We start from the raw sequence: 17,907 nt of genomic DNA, 5'->3' as shown, positions 1-17,907 counted from the left end.
ACCTTAAAATCATTTTTTATACATAAAATCCACACCTTGCCCCTTCTACTCTATCAAGAAAGATGCCTCCATGTATTAATGGGACCAAGGCAGTAAAAATGCCTGTCATTCAAGGGCCAGATGTGCTCATGAAACACTAGAGACCAAGCAACTAATGCAACATCACTTCAGCGAAGCCTTACTGTAAAGGGAAAGACCACCGCTGTATAAGATTCATTTGAAAATCCATTTCACACTTCTTGTTTAGAGCCAATTCAAATGCAATTTACTTTATCGGGGCCCTTAATTTAGTGAAGGTCAGGAGTGCACGCAACAGAGGTGACAATTATTTACATTTATCAAAAGATAATCTGGTGACAGCAGTGCTGAACAAGAAAAACAAAAACCAGGGACTCCCAGTGAAAACCCCGGCTATACCTGTATAAACAGGTCTCCTTACAAATCGATGCCTTCGCATCTGCTCTGCACCAAAGGCAACCTCCTCTGTCATTCCATTTGGGTCCAAGAATAGCCCTTCCCCTTTGAAACGAGGACGAACCACGAGAAGTGAAACAACACGTCTGGCACGGAATATGAAACTTACCACTCTCGTCATCTATGTTGAACCTGCCGAGACCGCTCCCATCCCTGATGGAGTACTGGATCTCTCCATCCCTCCCGGAGTCCTCGTCATGGGCAGTCACCTGCAGCACGCTGGTTCCAATCCGTGAGTTTTCTTTTACAGATCCAACCACAGCAAAGTCTGGGAAATAGGGAGTATGGAGGTTTTCGTTGACATCCACCACTTCCACCTCCACAAAGGAGACGGATGACAGAGAGACAGGCCTCCCTTTGTCCTTGGCCCGAACTGTGAGGTTATAGAACTGCTGCTTTTCATAGTCGAGCTCTTTGCTCAAGCGGATGGCGCCACTGGCTTTATCTATTTCAAATCTGCCGTTATAATCATTGACCAAAGAATAGCGTACTTGGCCCCCAAGCCCAAGATCTGGATCGTGGGTCTCCAGCCAAGCAATGACAGTGCCAACGGGGAGATCTTCCAGAACCTTCACGCTATAGCTACTGGGAATGAAAGCTGGGGAGCAGTCATTGACGTCATCCAAGAAAACCTCCAGGGTGACCACTGAAAACAGCTGCTGGCCACTTTCTGCCTTGTCCCTGGCTTCTATTTTTAAAGAGTAGTTTGCTTTGGATTCCCGATCCAATTGGTCAGCTACATAAACGATTCCAGTGGAGCTGTTGATGGCAAACTGCTGTGTGTCTGTCAAGACGGAGTAGGTCACTTCACCATTAGAACCCAAGTCTTTGTCTCTGGCTTCCACTTGAATGATCTCAGTACCAATACTTGAACTTTCAAGAATGGTAACTGAGTAACTGTCTTGAAGAAAAACGGGGCTATTGTCATTCGCATCCTCCACGTTGATGGTGAGCAACCTCCATGAGGACCTCTGAGGATTCCCTAAGTCATAGATGGTGATATTAAGGAGATAGAGGTCTCTGTGCTCCCGATCCATGGGCATAAGGACTTTAAGCTGCCCGGTCTCCATATCGATATTAAAACAACTATCCGTATTCCCATCAGATATTGTAAATAGCACCTTCCCATTGAAGCCAGAGTCAGCATCATAGGCTTTAATCTTCAGGATGTTAGCACCAACTGGCAGATCCTCCTTCACAGCCACATCAGAAGGAAAGGACTTGTCAAAATGTGGTCCTTGCCTATTAACTGAATAAAAGTCAAGAAATCCATCTTCCAGATTCAGCTTCCCGTTCGCTTTTGCCTTTATGAGCAGTTTCTCCGCCAGTTTCTGAGCCACACGTGTTTCTCGGCAACTGAAGCTCTTTGAAGACACCTTCCCATGCAGGACTGAAATGTTAACGGACATCGGGTCTGCAAAATGCTCCCCGTCGGTGGCTGTAATCCTGAGGGCAAAATTTCCATTTTTAATGCCCGAGTTCATCAGCGACTTTTTAAGCTGCAAGACGCCAGAGTCCGGGTTTAAATAAAAGAAACCAAGTTCATTGCCAGAGATGATTTTGTACTTTACAAGTTCAAGTTCATCGATATCGATGGCGGAGACAGCTGTGATATGACCCCCAACAGGAAAGTCATATGAAATCACTCCCTGGCAACCCACTTTTTCAAAGAGAGGACTGTTGTCATTGACATTCCCTATTCGAATAGTGACATTGACCTCGCTTTCATGGCGGTATGGCGAACCCCAGTCAGAGGCTCGGACGATGAACCTGTACGTTTCTGGAGAGGATTCAAAATCCAGCTCTTCAGTTGTGCTAATAACACCGGTAAACTGGTTAATGGCAAATGGCAACAAATTCAGGCTGGCAATACTGTAGGTGATGTACCCATTCTCTCCTTTATCTTTATCAGACGCTGAAACGGTCAGAACGCTTGTTCCCACTGGAACACTTTCATTCACAAAAGCATCATACAGGGGCTGCTGAAATTCTGGGGTGTGGTCGTTCGCATCTTCTATGCCGATGGTGACTTGTGCTTTTAAATCTCCTTCCTTATTTGTCACCCCCAATTTATAAACCTCCTTCTTTATGGTATTCAGTGGCTGTGCTGTGACAATCAGACCTGACCGAGGATTAATTTTGAAGTACTGTGCATCCGCGCCAGGGGACAATTTGTATTCCACGTCTAGAGGTTCAGGACTTAATTTTACTATAGCAACCATGACACCAGGAGGGGAAAATTCACTAATGCTGACCTCGTATGTTTCTTTTTCAAATTTAACTGGGACGAAGTCTCTCTTGGGGTTGGCAATGTGGACTACCTTGGCGGCTGAAAATTTCTGCGGGGACCCCTTGTCTTTGGCTTGAAGAGTGAGATTGTAGCCATAGGGAAAGCTCTCCCAGTCCACCTGCTTTTTCTCCTTAATCCTGTACTCGTTCATCCACTTTCCTTCCTTGGCCAGGAAGAACTGATCTAAAGGATCCCCCGCCACAATGGAAACAGACTCAATCTCTCCATTGGCCCCCTCATCGAGGTCATCAACGGTCACCACTGCATACACGGGTTCTGTGTCCAGGGAAAAGGGAATGTGAGTGACCACATGGAGGGTGGGGGCGTGCTCGTTTATACGTTCAACGTGAACATAAAGCTTGGCCGTGCTGCTCACGCCATTGTTTCCATAAAGCTTCATCCCTCGGTCCACAGCCAAAATCTCCAGATCATACCTATTCTTTTCATCGTAATTTAATCGTCCACTTAAAGAGATGACACCACTCGTGGGGTGAACTGAAAAGAGATCCACTTTGTTTTTAAAGTAGTAGTAGAACTCTCCGTTGGAACCGATATCAGCATCTGTTGCCGTCACCTGGGCGACGCTAGTCCTTAAAGGTGTGCTTTCTGCGATGGTAACGGAGTAGGTGGTGGGTGAAAATAAGGGTCTCAGATCATTCATATCTAAAACCTGTATATTCACTTTGGTCCATGCTTCCAAATCCTCTCCTCTGACAGAACCCTTTACTATCAATAAATAATTGTCCTGAATTTCCCTATTCAATATGGCAGAATTGCCACCTTTAGTTCTTATCCTGAGAAAACAGAAATCTGCAATGATGACTTCTTCGGCTTTGAAAAAGCCTTCCTCGTCTCCAGACACGATTCTGTATTTAATTTCCCAGGACAGATCTATCAAGGTGATGCCCATTCTGCTCTGGCTGTTGACGTAGGTCCTTGCTGCCGAGTTCTCATACACGGTAGCATTATAAATGGAATGCGTGAAGTGGAAACCGAGGGGTCCAGACCCCGGCAGCCCCTGGGAGACAGTGGCCAACAGCTTGAGAAGCAGGAGGATGAGGCAAGAGGGAGGCCGTGTACCCACACAGTATCCCATAGTTATATCCATCACATCATACTTCCATCCTGGAGGGGAAAAAAGAGAAGAAGTTAACCCAGAGGAATGTGGGAGCAGGAACAAGAAATAACTGTTACGAAACAGTGCTTTTTAAAAAATGTATCATAAAATCATTTTACTAAAACATCAATGCAAGGAAAAGACTAGAACCTTCACCACTGCTATATCACAAGGAATTCAAAATCGCTACGATTTAAACTGATCTTGTTCAATTTTTTAATGACTCTTTTACACCGCTGATGGGATTGTTCCTTGGTAGAGGATTTCTTGCCTCCTGAAGGTCAACTTAGAAATATGTACTGGAAACCTTAAAAAGAGCATTTACCTCTAACATTAAATTAACTTTTGGCAATTAGGCTAGGGACATAATTAGACAACTGTACACTGACAGTACGGTATAAAATACAAAAAATTGAGAATATATTAATTGGCCATCAATAGAGAAGTGATTAATGTGTGACACAATTCATAGAATGAAATACAATGCAGCCATTACAAATAATGATAAAAAGATGTGTATTTTCAGATACAGTAAGATACAATGCTGAGTGAAAAAAATCATAAAACTGTACATGTGAGATGATTCTATTGTTACTTAAACATTTATATATATGTTATACATATAATATATATAACGGCAGTTTGACTTTTAAAATGAATTAACCGTGTTGTGGGCTTGGGAGGTATCTTTGCATTTTCTAGTATTTCTTCAGTTAACTTTGTTTATCAATGGTTTTGTAATTACTTTTACATTCATGATCTTTAAAGAAATGTATTATAGATGTTACTATCTTCTGCTGGGTTGAATTTTAAGTTGATCAAGATTTATGCATAATATAATACCATGAGGATGAATAAAACATTATATAACAAAGAATCCAATCCAAAAAATGGGCAGGATATCTAAATAGACTGTATTTTTGTTGTTTTTTGTGTGTTTGTTTGTTTTCCTTTTTCAGGGCCACACCTGTGGCATACGGAAGTTCCCAGACTAGGGGTCGAATCAGAGCTACAGCTGCTGGCCTACACCACAGCCACAACAACACAGGATCTGAGCCACATCTATGACCTACACCGCAGCTCACAGCAACACTGGATCCTTAACCCACTGAGTGAGGCCAGGGATCAAACCCACATCTTCATGGATCCTAGTCGGGTTCGTTAACTGCTGAGCCACGAAGGGAACTCCTAAACAGACATTTCCCTGAAGAATATATACAGATGTCAAACCAGCACATGAAAAATGCTCAACATTGCAAATTATTAGAGGAATGCAAATCAAGCCCACAATGACGTATCACTTACTCTGGTTAAAAATGGCTATCACCAAAAGGTCTACAAATAATAAATGCTAAACAGAGTGTGGAGAAAAGGGAACCCTCCTACACTGTAGCTGGGAATGTAAATTGGTACAACCACCATGGAAAACAAGACGGATGTTTCTCAAAAAAGGCATATATCCAGAAACGATGAAAGCTCTTAATTTGAAAATATACACGCCACCCCAGTGTTCACTGCAGCACTGTTCATAACAGCCAAGAGAGGGAAGCAACCTAAATGTCCATCGACAGATCAATGACTAAAGAAAATGTGGTGTGTGTATATATATAAAACTCAGCTGTAAAAAATGAATTAAATAATGCCATTTGCAGCAACATAGATGGACACTGAGATTATCATACTAAGTGAAGTAAACCAACTATCATATAACAAATATATGATAAAGACAAATATAACAGCGCTCATGTGCAGAATCTGAAATATGATACAAATGAAATTATTTACAAAACAGAAATAGACCTGCAGCCACAGAAAATAAACTTAAGGTTACCAAAAAGGAATGAGGAGGGGGATAAATTAGGAGTTTGGGATTAACATATACATACTACTATGTATAAAATATATAACCAACAAGGACATAGTAGATAGCACAGGGAACTATACTCAATATTTTGTAATAACCTATAAGTGAAAAAAAAACTGGAAGTGTGTGTGTGTGTGTGTGTGTGTGTGTGTGTGTCTGAATCACTGTGCTGTGCACCTGAAACTGACATTGTAAAGGGACTATACCTCAATTTTTTACAATGGACAGACTTTGAAATTATAAGGAAGACAACAATAACCACAACGACACAACAATCATGTAGCAAACAAAGCAGGAAGGATCATCCCTAAGGAGTTTTATGATCTACGTACGAGAGAACCACAGGTGTACTGTGCCACTCAGATCAAGGGAACTAAGAAAGGTTTTGTGCAAGAACATTTTTAAAATCACAAGAGATTTATTTTCCTAAGAGTAACTAAGGGAATTACTTCCAATTAGTTTTACCAATCACTATTAAATTTCCACAGTTGCTACAGCTCTAGGACGATTCAGATTAAAAGGTTAAACAATTTCCCATTTGGACTGTAAAAATTTGTCAAATGCTTTAAAAACAGAGGGAAGGGAGAGTTCATCAGCAGGGAACAGCTAAGTCTAGTTATACTCTGATGGTTCACGTTTTTCCAACACCCATGGGTTCTTCCACCAAGTCACTCATCAGACCCTCACTCAACATCCTTTCTCTGTCTCTGCTACGGGAAACAGAATGAGAGAGAAGAAGGGATAAGAAATGAATCCTTTTGCAGGCACATCTGACTTACCATTTTGTTACATTTAATCCTCAAAACACTGCTAGTACTATTTCATCCAACTACATGTTAGAAAAGTGAAAGTGAGAAAAGTTTAACCCATGTGGCTGGAACTCTGACCCAACCCCTGTCTCTCACCTAGTAAGCAGCAGAGCAGGATCTCAAACTCTGGTCCTTTCTGCTCTAAAAACCATGCTTTTGCTTATCACACTGTCATTCTTCCTAAATTATCTATAAGCAAGAATGAAATAATAAAGGCTCCCTAGAAGCACATATAACATATTTAATTCCATTGAACTAATCAGTATGTATCACTGATGGAAAAGCATAAAACCCACCCACCTTCTCTATTTAGTTATCTCCATTCTGGTTTGAAACTAGCTCCAATCACTGGCTGCAAGTTGAAAAATCCCCTATAGAAGTTTCACATCTTCAAATATTACGTTATTTTTGCACTCTATAAAGATATCCAAGGTTGGCAAGGCACATGCACCCTTTTGTAGATGAGAACATCAAACCTCATTTTCCTAGCAGCAGAGTCTGGAATAGAACCCAGGTTCTCGCCACACTTTACATGACTTTCTCATTCTTTCCCCCCACTCTGTCTTCCAGGAAATTCGCATAAATGAAATTCTGGACCTGCATTTGCCTGGTTCCAACCGAGGATGAAATATGCCTCACTCCTGTCATCTGCTGAAATAACTAGGAAACACTGAGTAGGTGGGTAGGAAAAGTCAAGGTTTAATAGAGGGATTTCATAAGGAGAATAGAAAATAAGAAACAAAATAGACAATAAAAAGCAGAAGAATGGGATAACTTTTTATAAAAGAAGCTATTTTCGCCTGCAGTTCCTCTGGCCGTCTGTCCTTAGGAAATTCCCCCATGTGCTAAAGCCTGTGCAAAGCAGTAGCTTGGATGCAGAAGTTTCAAATACTGGACCCAAGAGAGTGAACCCCAGTGGACCAGTGCAACTGGGGGTGCCTCTCCCTGGAGCACACTCAGCTGAAAGACGGAAATGACAGAGGCCTCTGTAGATCACAGCAGAAGTTTTTAATAAGAACCCCCATGACTCAGTAGACTCTTTTATCTCACCATCTGAGCATGCTCCAAAATAGAAGAGGTATTTTTAGGTTCAGTGTGAACACAGTAGAATGGGACAAGGTTTTTGTACAAGAATGTGCACCCTTGTAAGGCAGGAGACAGGTTACTCCCAGCATCTCCAGGGAAATACAAATTCACTTTCTACCTCACTTCCCTCTCACTATACTATGCCTGGGGTACTGCCTGTGGTTTTACCAATACTTTGCCCCAGCAGTTTGGACAATCAGTCAATGGAGAAGAAAACCACTCCAATGGTAAATTCAGTTCAATTAAAATTTTCTTAGTCTCTCCCTCCATCCTCACCCTAAGCCTGGAAACCCATGGGATGAGCTGGATGAGCCCTATTCTATGGCCAGCATCCAATCCAGCAGGTACGTACCACGAACCACATACCATGAAGGAGGCATACAGTACCAGTTTGCTGAACAGAATAGTAAGGTTCAGAAGTAAACAGAGGCCCAGAGGCCTTGAACATGCTCAGTTTCCAATTCCCCAAAATAAGCACATCTGCCTTCAGGAAACAGAGTCAAAAAACTGTACAGATTCAAAGGAACTATAAAGATCATCTGTTTCCCTTAGGTCTTCTGCCCATTTTTCAATTAGGTTGTGTTTTGTTTTGTTTTGGTTTTTTTTGTCGTTGTTGAATTGTATGAGTTGTTTATATATTTTGCAGACTAGGCCCCTGTGGGTTGCATTATTTGCAAAGATTTTCTCCCATTCTGTGAGCTGTCTTTTCATCCTGTTAATGGTTTCCTTTGCTGTGCAAAAGCTTTTGAGTTTAATTAGGTCCTCTTGGTTGATTTTTTATTGTCATTATTCTAGGATGTGGTATACACAATGGAATACTACTGAGCAGAAAATAAAAAACAATGTCATTTGGGGCAATATGGATGCAAACTAGAGATTCTCATACTAAGGGAAGTAAGTCAGAAAGAGAAAGACAAATACCATATGATATCGCTTATATGTGGAATCTAAAATATGGCACAGATGAACATATCTACAAAACAGAAACTCAGAAAGCTAAATATAGAACTACCATATGACCCAGCAATCCTACTCTTGGGCATATATCTGAACAAAACTTTCCTTGAAAAAGATACGTGCACCGTATGTTCACTGCAGCACTATTTGCAGTAACCAGGATATGAAAACAACCTAAATGTCCATCAATAGACGAATGGATTAAGATGTGGTATATATACACAATGGAATACTACTCAGCCATAAAAAGAAACAAAATAATGCCATTTGCAGCAATATGGATGGAACTAGAGACTCTCATACTAAGTGAAGTAAGTCAGAAAGAGGAAGACAAATACCATATGATATCACTTATATCTAGAATCTAATATATGGCACAAATAATCCCTTCTATAGAAAAGAAATGCATAGACTTGGAGAACAGAATTTGTGGTTGCCAAGGCAGAGGGGGAGGGAGTGGGATGGACTGGGAATCTGGGGTTAATAGATGCAAACTATTGTCTTCGGAATGGATAAGCAATGAGATCCTGCTGTATAGCACTGGGAACTATATCTAGTCACTTACAATGGAGCATAACAGGGGATAATGTGAGGAAAATGAATGTAGATATGTATGAGTGACTGGGTCGCTGTGCTATACAGCAGAAATTGACAGAATGCTGTAAACCAGCTACCATGGAAAAAATACAAATCATTAAAAAGATCCCACAGAAACAGACTCATGGACGTAGAGAACAGAATTTTGGTTGCCAAGCGGGAGAGGGGAAGAAGTGGGATGGATAGGGAGTTTGGGGTAGGTAGACGCAAACTATTACATTTAGAATGGATGAGCAATGAGTTCCCACTGTACGGCCCAGGGAACTATATCCAGTCTCTGAGGCTAGACCATAATGGAAGATAATATGAGAAAAAGAAGGTACATATATGTATGCCTGGGTCACTGTGTTGTACAGCAGAAATTGACTCAACATTGTAAATCCACTATACATTAATAAAAATAAATTTTATTTTTAAAAAAAGATCATCCGTTTCAATCTCTGGTGCTTACAGATGAGGAAACAGAGGTCCATAAGGATGAAGAGATTCCCTAATCTGAGGTCTCAGATCTCCCAGGCATGAGCTGATACCAAACGGAAATGTGCGTCAATTGAATTAGTTTTCCTTTGAGTTATGTAACACTTTCTGCTGTGGTTTATCATCGTTTTGCAGTCATCTCTGTTTTCTGACATCTTATTTCCTCCTCAATGTGACTCCCTTCTTTAAGTAATTAACTGTTTATACGTAAACATAGAAGTGCCCTGGGGGCCAGTTACTTTTACAAACCCTTCTGGTGGATCCTTCAAAGCACAGAATGCTGTCATAATATGAATAAACATCATTCATTTTAACTATCTGAAAATTGATACTTTTGCAGACTGAGTTCTTCTTTCAGCAAGATATACTGCTGGTATATTTTTCTTATAAAGCAGAATCAATGGTCTTAAATGCACATGAAAAGACTTCAAACCACGCTGAAAGGGAATAGTATTACTGTGTTCTGAAATTCGGATTTAACTCCAAAAATCTGAGCAGGACTGAGCTTAGCTTCAGTTGTTAAAACCAAAATATCTCATGAGGTTTTCATATCTTTATTTTTGCAAAAAAAAAAAGAGCCCTATATGGCACAAATTAATGAAAAATCTTGCAGTTTCCTCCACCAATTTAGAAAATAAATTAGTGCTAGAAGTGAGACTTTTTTTTTAATCTTCAAAGTAAGTCCTAGAATAAAATTTTGGCTTCCTCTTTTTTTTTCAGCATACTAAGACAACTGTTAAGAAAAAAAGTCCTGATTTTTCCACCTTGAAGCCAAGCTATTTGTGAAGCCAATATGATGGTGTTTTAGAAGCCCTACACATTGATTTATTTTACTGCTTCTGGATTATTTTAAAGAAAGCACTTAGTTCCCAACCTCGGAGCCTATTTTCTACGACTTAGTAACATAATCAATAATTTTTGATATAATCTCCAAAGAGATCATCAAGCCATCAATCTTGGAGACATTTCTTTTCCAGAGGCAGTCCGGCGTGCCTTGCCATCCGGCCCTGCCCGCTCAGACGGGACTGGATCTAAGCCTGAGACACAGAAGCACATGCGGATTTTCTTTCCAGGGATAAAAAAAAAAAATACCACAAGGGCAGCTCTTACAAAGGCTGTCTCTCTGGCAGTGCCTTGACTCAATGGAGTGCCTCAGCTTGCTTTGGTAACCCGGGGATGCTGTTTTTTTTCCCATCATTAAACCAGTCTCCTTAAACAGCTGGGATTTGCAGAAACAAAAGCGGCATCTTAGAAAAACATTCTATTTTTACTCCATCTCTTCCTTTTTTTATAAGCCAGAAAGAGATGGTGCCTGGGGAACGTGCTATGATAGCCTGTGAGACAAAGAACAAAGTCAGTATCTGAAGGGCCTCCCCTTTATTGGCGTCCTTGAAGATGATGCTTGTATTAGAACGGCACTGGGAAGGTCAGTCACGGCTCAGGACTGTGCTGCGATGGGGTCTGAAACCTACATAAAAGCTGTGTGTGCCTGTGGTTCCAGAAGATACACTTTGGTGCCCAGCTGCCTGGGTTTGAATCCCAGAACTGCTCTTCAGGAGCTGTGTGACCCTGAGCAAGTTATTTAACCTTCCTGTGCCTCAGTTTCTCCGACTATACAATGAGAATGTTAGTGAAATCTACCGAATCAGATTTGAGTTAACAGCTCATGGAACAGGGTATGTATACCATTGCTGGCTATTAATAGCATTAACTAAATCAGGGGTTTTTTGTTGTTGCTGCTGTTTTCTTTTTATGTCTGCACCTGCAGCATATGGAAGTTCCCGGGCTAGGGACTGAAACTGAGCCACAGCTGCAACCTACACTACACCTGCCGCAAAGCCAGAGCCTTTAACTGTGCTGGGACTGGAATCGAACCCACGTCTCTGCAGCAATCTGAGCCACTGCAGTTGGATTCTTAACCACTGCACCACAGCGGGAACTCCCTAAGTCGCTTTTTAAAGAGGACAAAATCTACGAGTAATAAAGCAGGGGATAATGGAGGAAATTTACAACCTATACTGACATTTTCTTTTCCAATAAGAGAAGCTACATTAAAGGGAAAGAAAAGAAATGTCTTCTTTACAAAAAGCAATGGATCACTACATTAGACCCAAAGGTCAGAGAAACCCGACTTAACACGCAGGCTTTGCTACTTAACTGGGTGGGTGACCTCTCAGTTTCCTTATCTTTAAAATGGGGATTGGAGTTCCCATCATGGTACAGCAGAAACAAATCACACTAGAAACCATGAGTTTTCGGGTTCGAGCCCTGGCCTTGCTCAGTGGGTTAAGGATCCAGCCTTGCTGTGAGCTGTGGTATAGGTCGCAGACAAGGCTCGGATCTGACGTTGCTGTGGCTGTGGTGTAGGCCAGCAGCTGTAGCTCCAATTCAACTCCTTGCCTAGGAACCTCCATATGCCTCGGGTTCAGCCCTATAAAGCAAAATATAATAAAATAAAATGGGGCTTATGCGAGCTCCCATTTTCATGAAACAGGCTTGCAACTGTGTCTGGAAAACAGTAAATGTTCCACAAATACTAACCAGCATTACCATTATTCAGGTGCTTAGAAGAAGGGATACGAAGTAGAAAAGAACTGAAACACAGGCTAAGGATAAAAGGTCAGGTCCAGGCATCCATGGGGTAGCTCATCCCTGATATGAAAGCCACCCTACAGAGACCCAGGTTCCTGCCATGGGTCGGAGCCAGGCAGAGGTCCCGAGCACGGTGACACAGGCTGAAGGCTACTGCCACAGCTCTCTAACTTACTCCAACTCCTGAGTGTACACTCTCAAACTGAGGACATCATAGCTGCATTCGGGAGACCTGGCATTTAATTCCTGAGGAGTTTCAGCAGATTTCTTCTGGCAACGATGAGTCCCAGCACAGCCAGATACGGCTAAACCCTGTCTCCCAGAGCAGTGAATTCTGATACGGCTTAAATTACCATCCTCATGGCACTACTTTATGTTCTGGGTCCTTGCGCCTGAAATCAGTTATAGACTGTCTGTACGACACACTCGGGAATAAAGTTTTCCTCTCTGGCTGATGCTAATGGCTGCCTGAAAAGAAGAAAAATAAAGTGTGTGTGTGTGTAGTTTTCTTCATACAAACCACTGCAACCAGAGAGTGCACAGGGTAACATCCTCAGCATTTGGGTCACAAATAATTCATGCCACACCATTATTCAGATGGTATTACAATATACTGAACAAGAGCCATGCAAACCAACTGTGTTTTACAGTCAAAGAGATCATAATGTGGTCACATCCAACATCCTGGGTTTAGAGTTGAGCAAACACACGGAGAGAGGTTAAGTGACTGGGACGAGGTCACATGGCTTTCCAGGAAAAAGCGAAACCTGGACCTCAGATCCGAACTGTAGATTTGTCTCACTGCTATGGCTTCCTTTGCAATACAGGTCTCTTGTTGTTTGAGTCTGCGTGTTTTCTACATCTTAGATTTAGCGAAAATGCCACATACGCTATGAAGCAAACCTGGGACTGCCCCCCACTCTCCACCCCCTCCAAAAGTGAGCTCCACATCGAAAGCTGCGATTCTTCCACTTTAGCGATTATCAGAATCATGGTAGGACTTGCTAAAGCTCACGTGGCTGGGCTGGCTCCACCCAGGAGTTTCTGGATCAGTTGGTCTACGGCGGGAGCTGAGAATTTCATTTCTTTTCTTTCTTTTATTTATGTATTTATTTTGGCCGCCCCGCAGCACATGGAGTTCCCTCGCCAGGGATCAGACTGCGGCGGCAGTTGTGATCTACACCGCAACTGCGGCAACACCGGATCCTTTAACCAACCCACTGCACCAGGCCAGGATCTAACCTGAGTCCCGGTGCTGCAGCGATGCCTCTGATCCCATTGCGCCCCAGCGGGAACTCAGAGAATTTCATTCAAACAGGGTCCCAGGAGATGCTGATCTTGGGACGACCAGCACTCTGAGAACCGCTGCTGTAAACTTTGTGTTTTATCGACATGCACCTCCCTGAAAGCACTGGCTTCCTTGTGTTAAGGTCTCTTACCTGTGTTTGTAGATCACGGGCTGGACAGCAAGCTCCCTTATTTTTTTTACAGCACCTACCAAAGTGCCTTGCAAAGGCAAAACTTCAATCAACTTTTGTTGAGCAAAACTTGTCTAGCCAGTGTCCCCTGTGATTCCATAACACGGTCCAGAGAGAGGATGGAAATGAGCATCGGACAAATCAGGGATTATAAGCATCAAACCTAGAGACCCTGGGGAAACAGCTAGTACACGTTTTCCCTAACCATGTCGCAGGACACCTCATGCCACCATACCTGAACAGGTGTGCAGCTAAAAAAGCATTTTAGGAAAGGCTGGTTGAACAAAAATAAACAGATTCCTTCTTTGTTGTTTTGTCTTTTTTAGGGCCGCACCTGTGGCTCATGGACGTTCCCAGGCTAGGAGTCGAATAAGAGCTGCAGCTGCCGGCCTACGCCACAGCCATAGGAACACCAGACCGAGTCTTCGACCCACACCACAGCTCACGGCAACGCCAGATCCTTAACCCACTGAGCGAGGCCAGGGATCGAACCTGCAGGCTCATGGATCCTAGTCGGGTTCATTATTGCTGCGCCATCACAACAACTCCCAGATTTCTTAACTTAGAACTTCCTGAAGGCTTGAGTATGCTCCAAGAGAAACTTTCCCCATCTCCCTTCCTAAGCTCTAACAATCTGCCCTGCTTTGTTATCTCCCTAGGAAAACACAATCTATATTTATTGTCTATTTCCACTAGCAGAAGTAAAGTTCCCTGGTACAGAGTCGGGATTCAGGAAATTCTCGCTGCGTGCACAAACGCATGATGTAAATGGTGATTTCAAGGGATATTATATGCACAATTTCTAAAATCTATTTGATCATGAATTTCCTCCCACTCCTCCCCGCTCCCCACAGCCACCAGCAGGAGAGGAAAGAATATTTTGTGAAATATGGTTAAGGAAAAGCACTGCTGGAGTGTTGCTGTGCTAGATATTGTGGCTCAGACAGGTCAAACAGCTGCCTGGAAAGCTTTGGAGGTGGGGAGGGGGGAAAGCCCAGGATTCCTGAGGTTGGTTCATTATTCTTCCTACATCGTATCACAGGGTATGGATTCTCATCTCAACTAAGCCAAGATTTATCCCTGAAGAAACTGCTTCAATGCTTATCATATAAACACATCGCCATGCTCCAACTGAAGAATGAGCTGGCTGTTCTGTACTGTGCTGTATATTTTCTCCTTTCATTAAAAAAAAGGCAAATAAAGTCCTGTGAGCTGCCAAGACTGGCATGAGGGCAAGAACTTTCTTCGTGTTCAATAATCATCCATATCCTTTCACAGTTTTTATTATCTGTTTTCACTCCCTCAATGGTCAAAAGCAGTTTGCCAAATCGAAACCTAAAACAAGTTCCTATTTCACACCCCTCTGGAAAGTTCTGCTAGTCTGCTTGAGCCCCAAGGCTAATAAGCAGGGTTATAAGCAAAAGAGTCTTTCAATGACAAGGATAAGATATCCGCTTCTGTCATTCTGAACAAGAACCAGATCCCAAACCCATGCCTCCAGTTGGTTCTGCCAACTAGCCAAGCAGACTGTTACCCAAACCCAATCTTTTTCATTATAATAATCTTGTAAATTCTCTTTTTTTTTTTTCCAGTGGTGCAAATCTTGCTATTGTCTAAAAGTGGTCTCTGAGGAAAAACGTCCATTGGCAAGAAGCAAGCATAATTTGAGTTGGTTCTGAAAAAAAAGGAAGATTCAGCCACACAGCGGCAGTGGTAAGAACACCAGCCTGTACTGTCTCCCCAGGTGCTGGAAGTATTTCCATACAACAGTGGGTAATGTCAAGTATCATTTCATCAGTAAATGCTTCAAATTCGGGAGTAATTCGACCAGGGGCTATCAGAAAGAAAGACTAGCATGTTGTTCAAGCCTTTTAAAAAAATCACTTCTCCCTCTGGAGAAAGAAATTCATCACGGGGTAAGAGGAAAAAAAAATGTATGGAGAGGATATAATTTGCTCCTATGCTTGGCTGTCTGAGAAAATGTTCCAGAAAAAGGCATGATTTCAATTTTTTTCACTGGGCCTTGCAGACAGAAACCCAAGAGAGTAAATACATTAGTATTTGCTTATGCTCAAGAGTGTTTTTTAAAGAAGGGGGAAAAGGCCAAAAAAAAAAAAAAAAAAAAAAGGAAAACCAACCAAACAAACAAAAAAAGAGAGAGAGGAGAGAGAGAAACCTTTTCCAAGTAACAGCATTTCTTCTTTTTTTTAATAGGCAAAGTAAATTAAATTTATTTTGAAAAAGAAATGAAATATGAAAAATTTTTTTTTAGTGCATGATATTCAAGTTTGCTATAAGGCATGGTAATTGAAACAGTGCTGTTGGGATGAAAGAAAAGACAATCATATCAGACAAATCAGAGGCATACCCTAATATGTGTAAACACATGATAAAGGAAACACCACAACCCAAGAGACAAGGAGTGGGTTTTCAACAAATTATATCTAGATCTTTGACATCTGGGGGCTGAAAAATAAAAATAAAAAAGTCTCCTCTCCTATCATCGAATAAAATTACTTCAAAAATACTCATTTATTATTTTTTTTTATATAACTGCCTGAAAGAATAAAGAACCCAAATAGTTTGAGCTAGAACAATGCCTTGACACAGTCTTCATTCCAAGAGTGAGGGGGCAAGGTGCGCTCGAGGGCAAAGGTGTCTTCTGAGCCCTGTCCTTCCTGCGTCCTGAGACAACCTGTATTTCCTGCTGTGTTAGGGCCTCGTGCTCTGTCCTGCTTCCCAAACGGTAACATCCGTTTAGCCATCCCAGGGGCATTCCCTTTTAAAAACGGGTCTCCTCCAAGGCAAAGAGGATTCTGCACAGCAATCAGGAATCAGGAAAGCAGGATATGGAGAAGCACGTTTCAATCCGCCCTTTCCTGCCCTGTTCCGAGGTGGCCCTGGCAGGAAAGGGAGCACATCCTTGAGAGAGCTGAGAAGCACTCGGGCACACAGAGCTCCAGGAGCTACGCAAGGTAGCGGTGGTCCTGGCTTTCCTCTTCCAAAAGAACGCAATCCCCATAGGAAGATGGACAAAATAATGAAACATGCTAAAGACGGGGGAGGATCTCTGGGAGAATTTAATCCCAAATTTTCGCATGGTGAGACACAGCAACTGCTCTTACTCTGGACAAAGCAGGCCACAAGCTCCACAAGGTGGGTCTGGCAAGGCCTATGGGTCTGCCTAAACATTCCCCCAGAGCGTGAGGCAGCAACACCGACCTCTGTACACTGTGTCTGTCTAACGCCGCTAATGGCATCTAATAAGAAAAGAGGTACACACGCAACTCTACAAGGGGGCAGTACTGTATATGTGTCTTCGCGAGGGCAGGGGAACAGGCAGATGAGGGTGGGGAAAAGAATACATGGACAAGAAATGAAAGAAGCGATCTATCAGGAAATTGGTGACTTTAAAAAAGGTATCTCGGGCAGCAATCCTGATAGACGCAAAAAGGAGAAAAGAGGACAAAACAGCTTAATATCTGAAAGATGAGCCCACCATGGTGACAGGTAAAAAAAATACATATATATAGGAGAAGGCAAAGAAGCTATTTTGGGGATAGGGAACAACAACGGAAAAAAAAAAAAAATGGACAGGGTTTAAAACAGCTCACATGTAGGTCAAAGACAGGCCGTGGAGAAGTTTGCTGACAAGCCAGAAAGCCTGCCAGTCACGTCTCCTCACATTGCTGTCACTGACAAGGGTGCCTTAGCGAGCAAGGCAGAAATGCAAACGGGGTCCCTTCAGCTCTCCCCTACGCCCATTAACGTGATTTATTATCGACGCATGGGTTTATGCCGACATGGCTTGGATTAGTACCAGGTGCTAATGAGACCTGGGTCACAGTCTGAGTCCCCACGCGGGACTCCCCAGAGTCTTCCTAAGAATAGGTCAACAAGGACAGTCAAGCATCAGCTGGCCTCCATCTCAACGGAGAAGTCCAAGGATGCAGACCACCGGGTCAGGGGGCAGTCCCCCTGTTCACCAGAGAAAACCTATTTCCTGAGAGCAGGCAAGACATCTGTAAACATTTCTGGAGACCCCGCTTGAAGGAGTTATCCAAGAACCTCTGAGCACCTGGTCAGCAATTTGAAGCATTACCAACCCAGGTCCAGAACAGGGTCACCACCCCAAAGCAGCCATAAATGGACTAAGTACGAACACT

At 42.6% G+C, this 17,907-nt stretch overlaps 1 protein-coding gene across 7 annotated transcripts in view; it reads right to left on the bottom strand.

Moving 5' to 3' along the window:
• FAT3 (FAT atypical cadherin 3) overlaps positions 1-17,907 on the bottom strand; it is a 706,846-nt gene that overhangs the window by 558,842 nt on the left and 130,097 nt on the right. For all 7 annotated transcript variants that reach the window (XM_084975652.1, XM_084975655.1, XM_084975649.1 and 4 more), the window contains exon 2: positions 584-3,889. In XM_084975652.1, the coding sequence (XP_084831778.1) occupies positions 584-3,872 (3,289 nt within the window). In that variant the 5' untranslated portion in view covers positions 3,873-3,889. The remainder of the gene's footprint in view (positions 1-583; positions 3,890-17,907) is intronic.

The sequence above is a fragment of the Sus scrofa genome, chromosome 9, assembly GCF_054392235.1.
Source record: "Sus scrofa isolate SSC_HxYL_T2T_F1_AM1 chromosome 9, Sscrofa_HxYL_maternal_Yorkshire_Landrace_v2.0, whole genome shotgun sequence".
Taxonomy (NCBI): Eukaryota; Metazoa; Chordata; class Mammalia; order Artiodactyla; family Suidae; genus Sus; species Sus scrofa.
The sequence above is the reverse complement of the archived record's forward strand: the minus strand, read 5'-3'. Positions and strand labels throughout refer to the sequence as shown.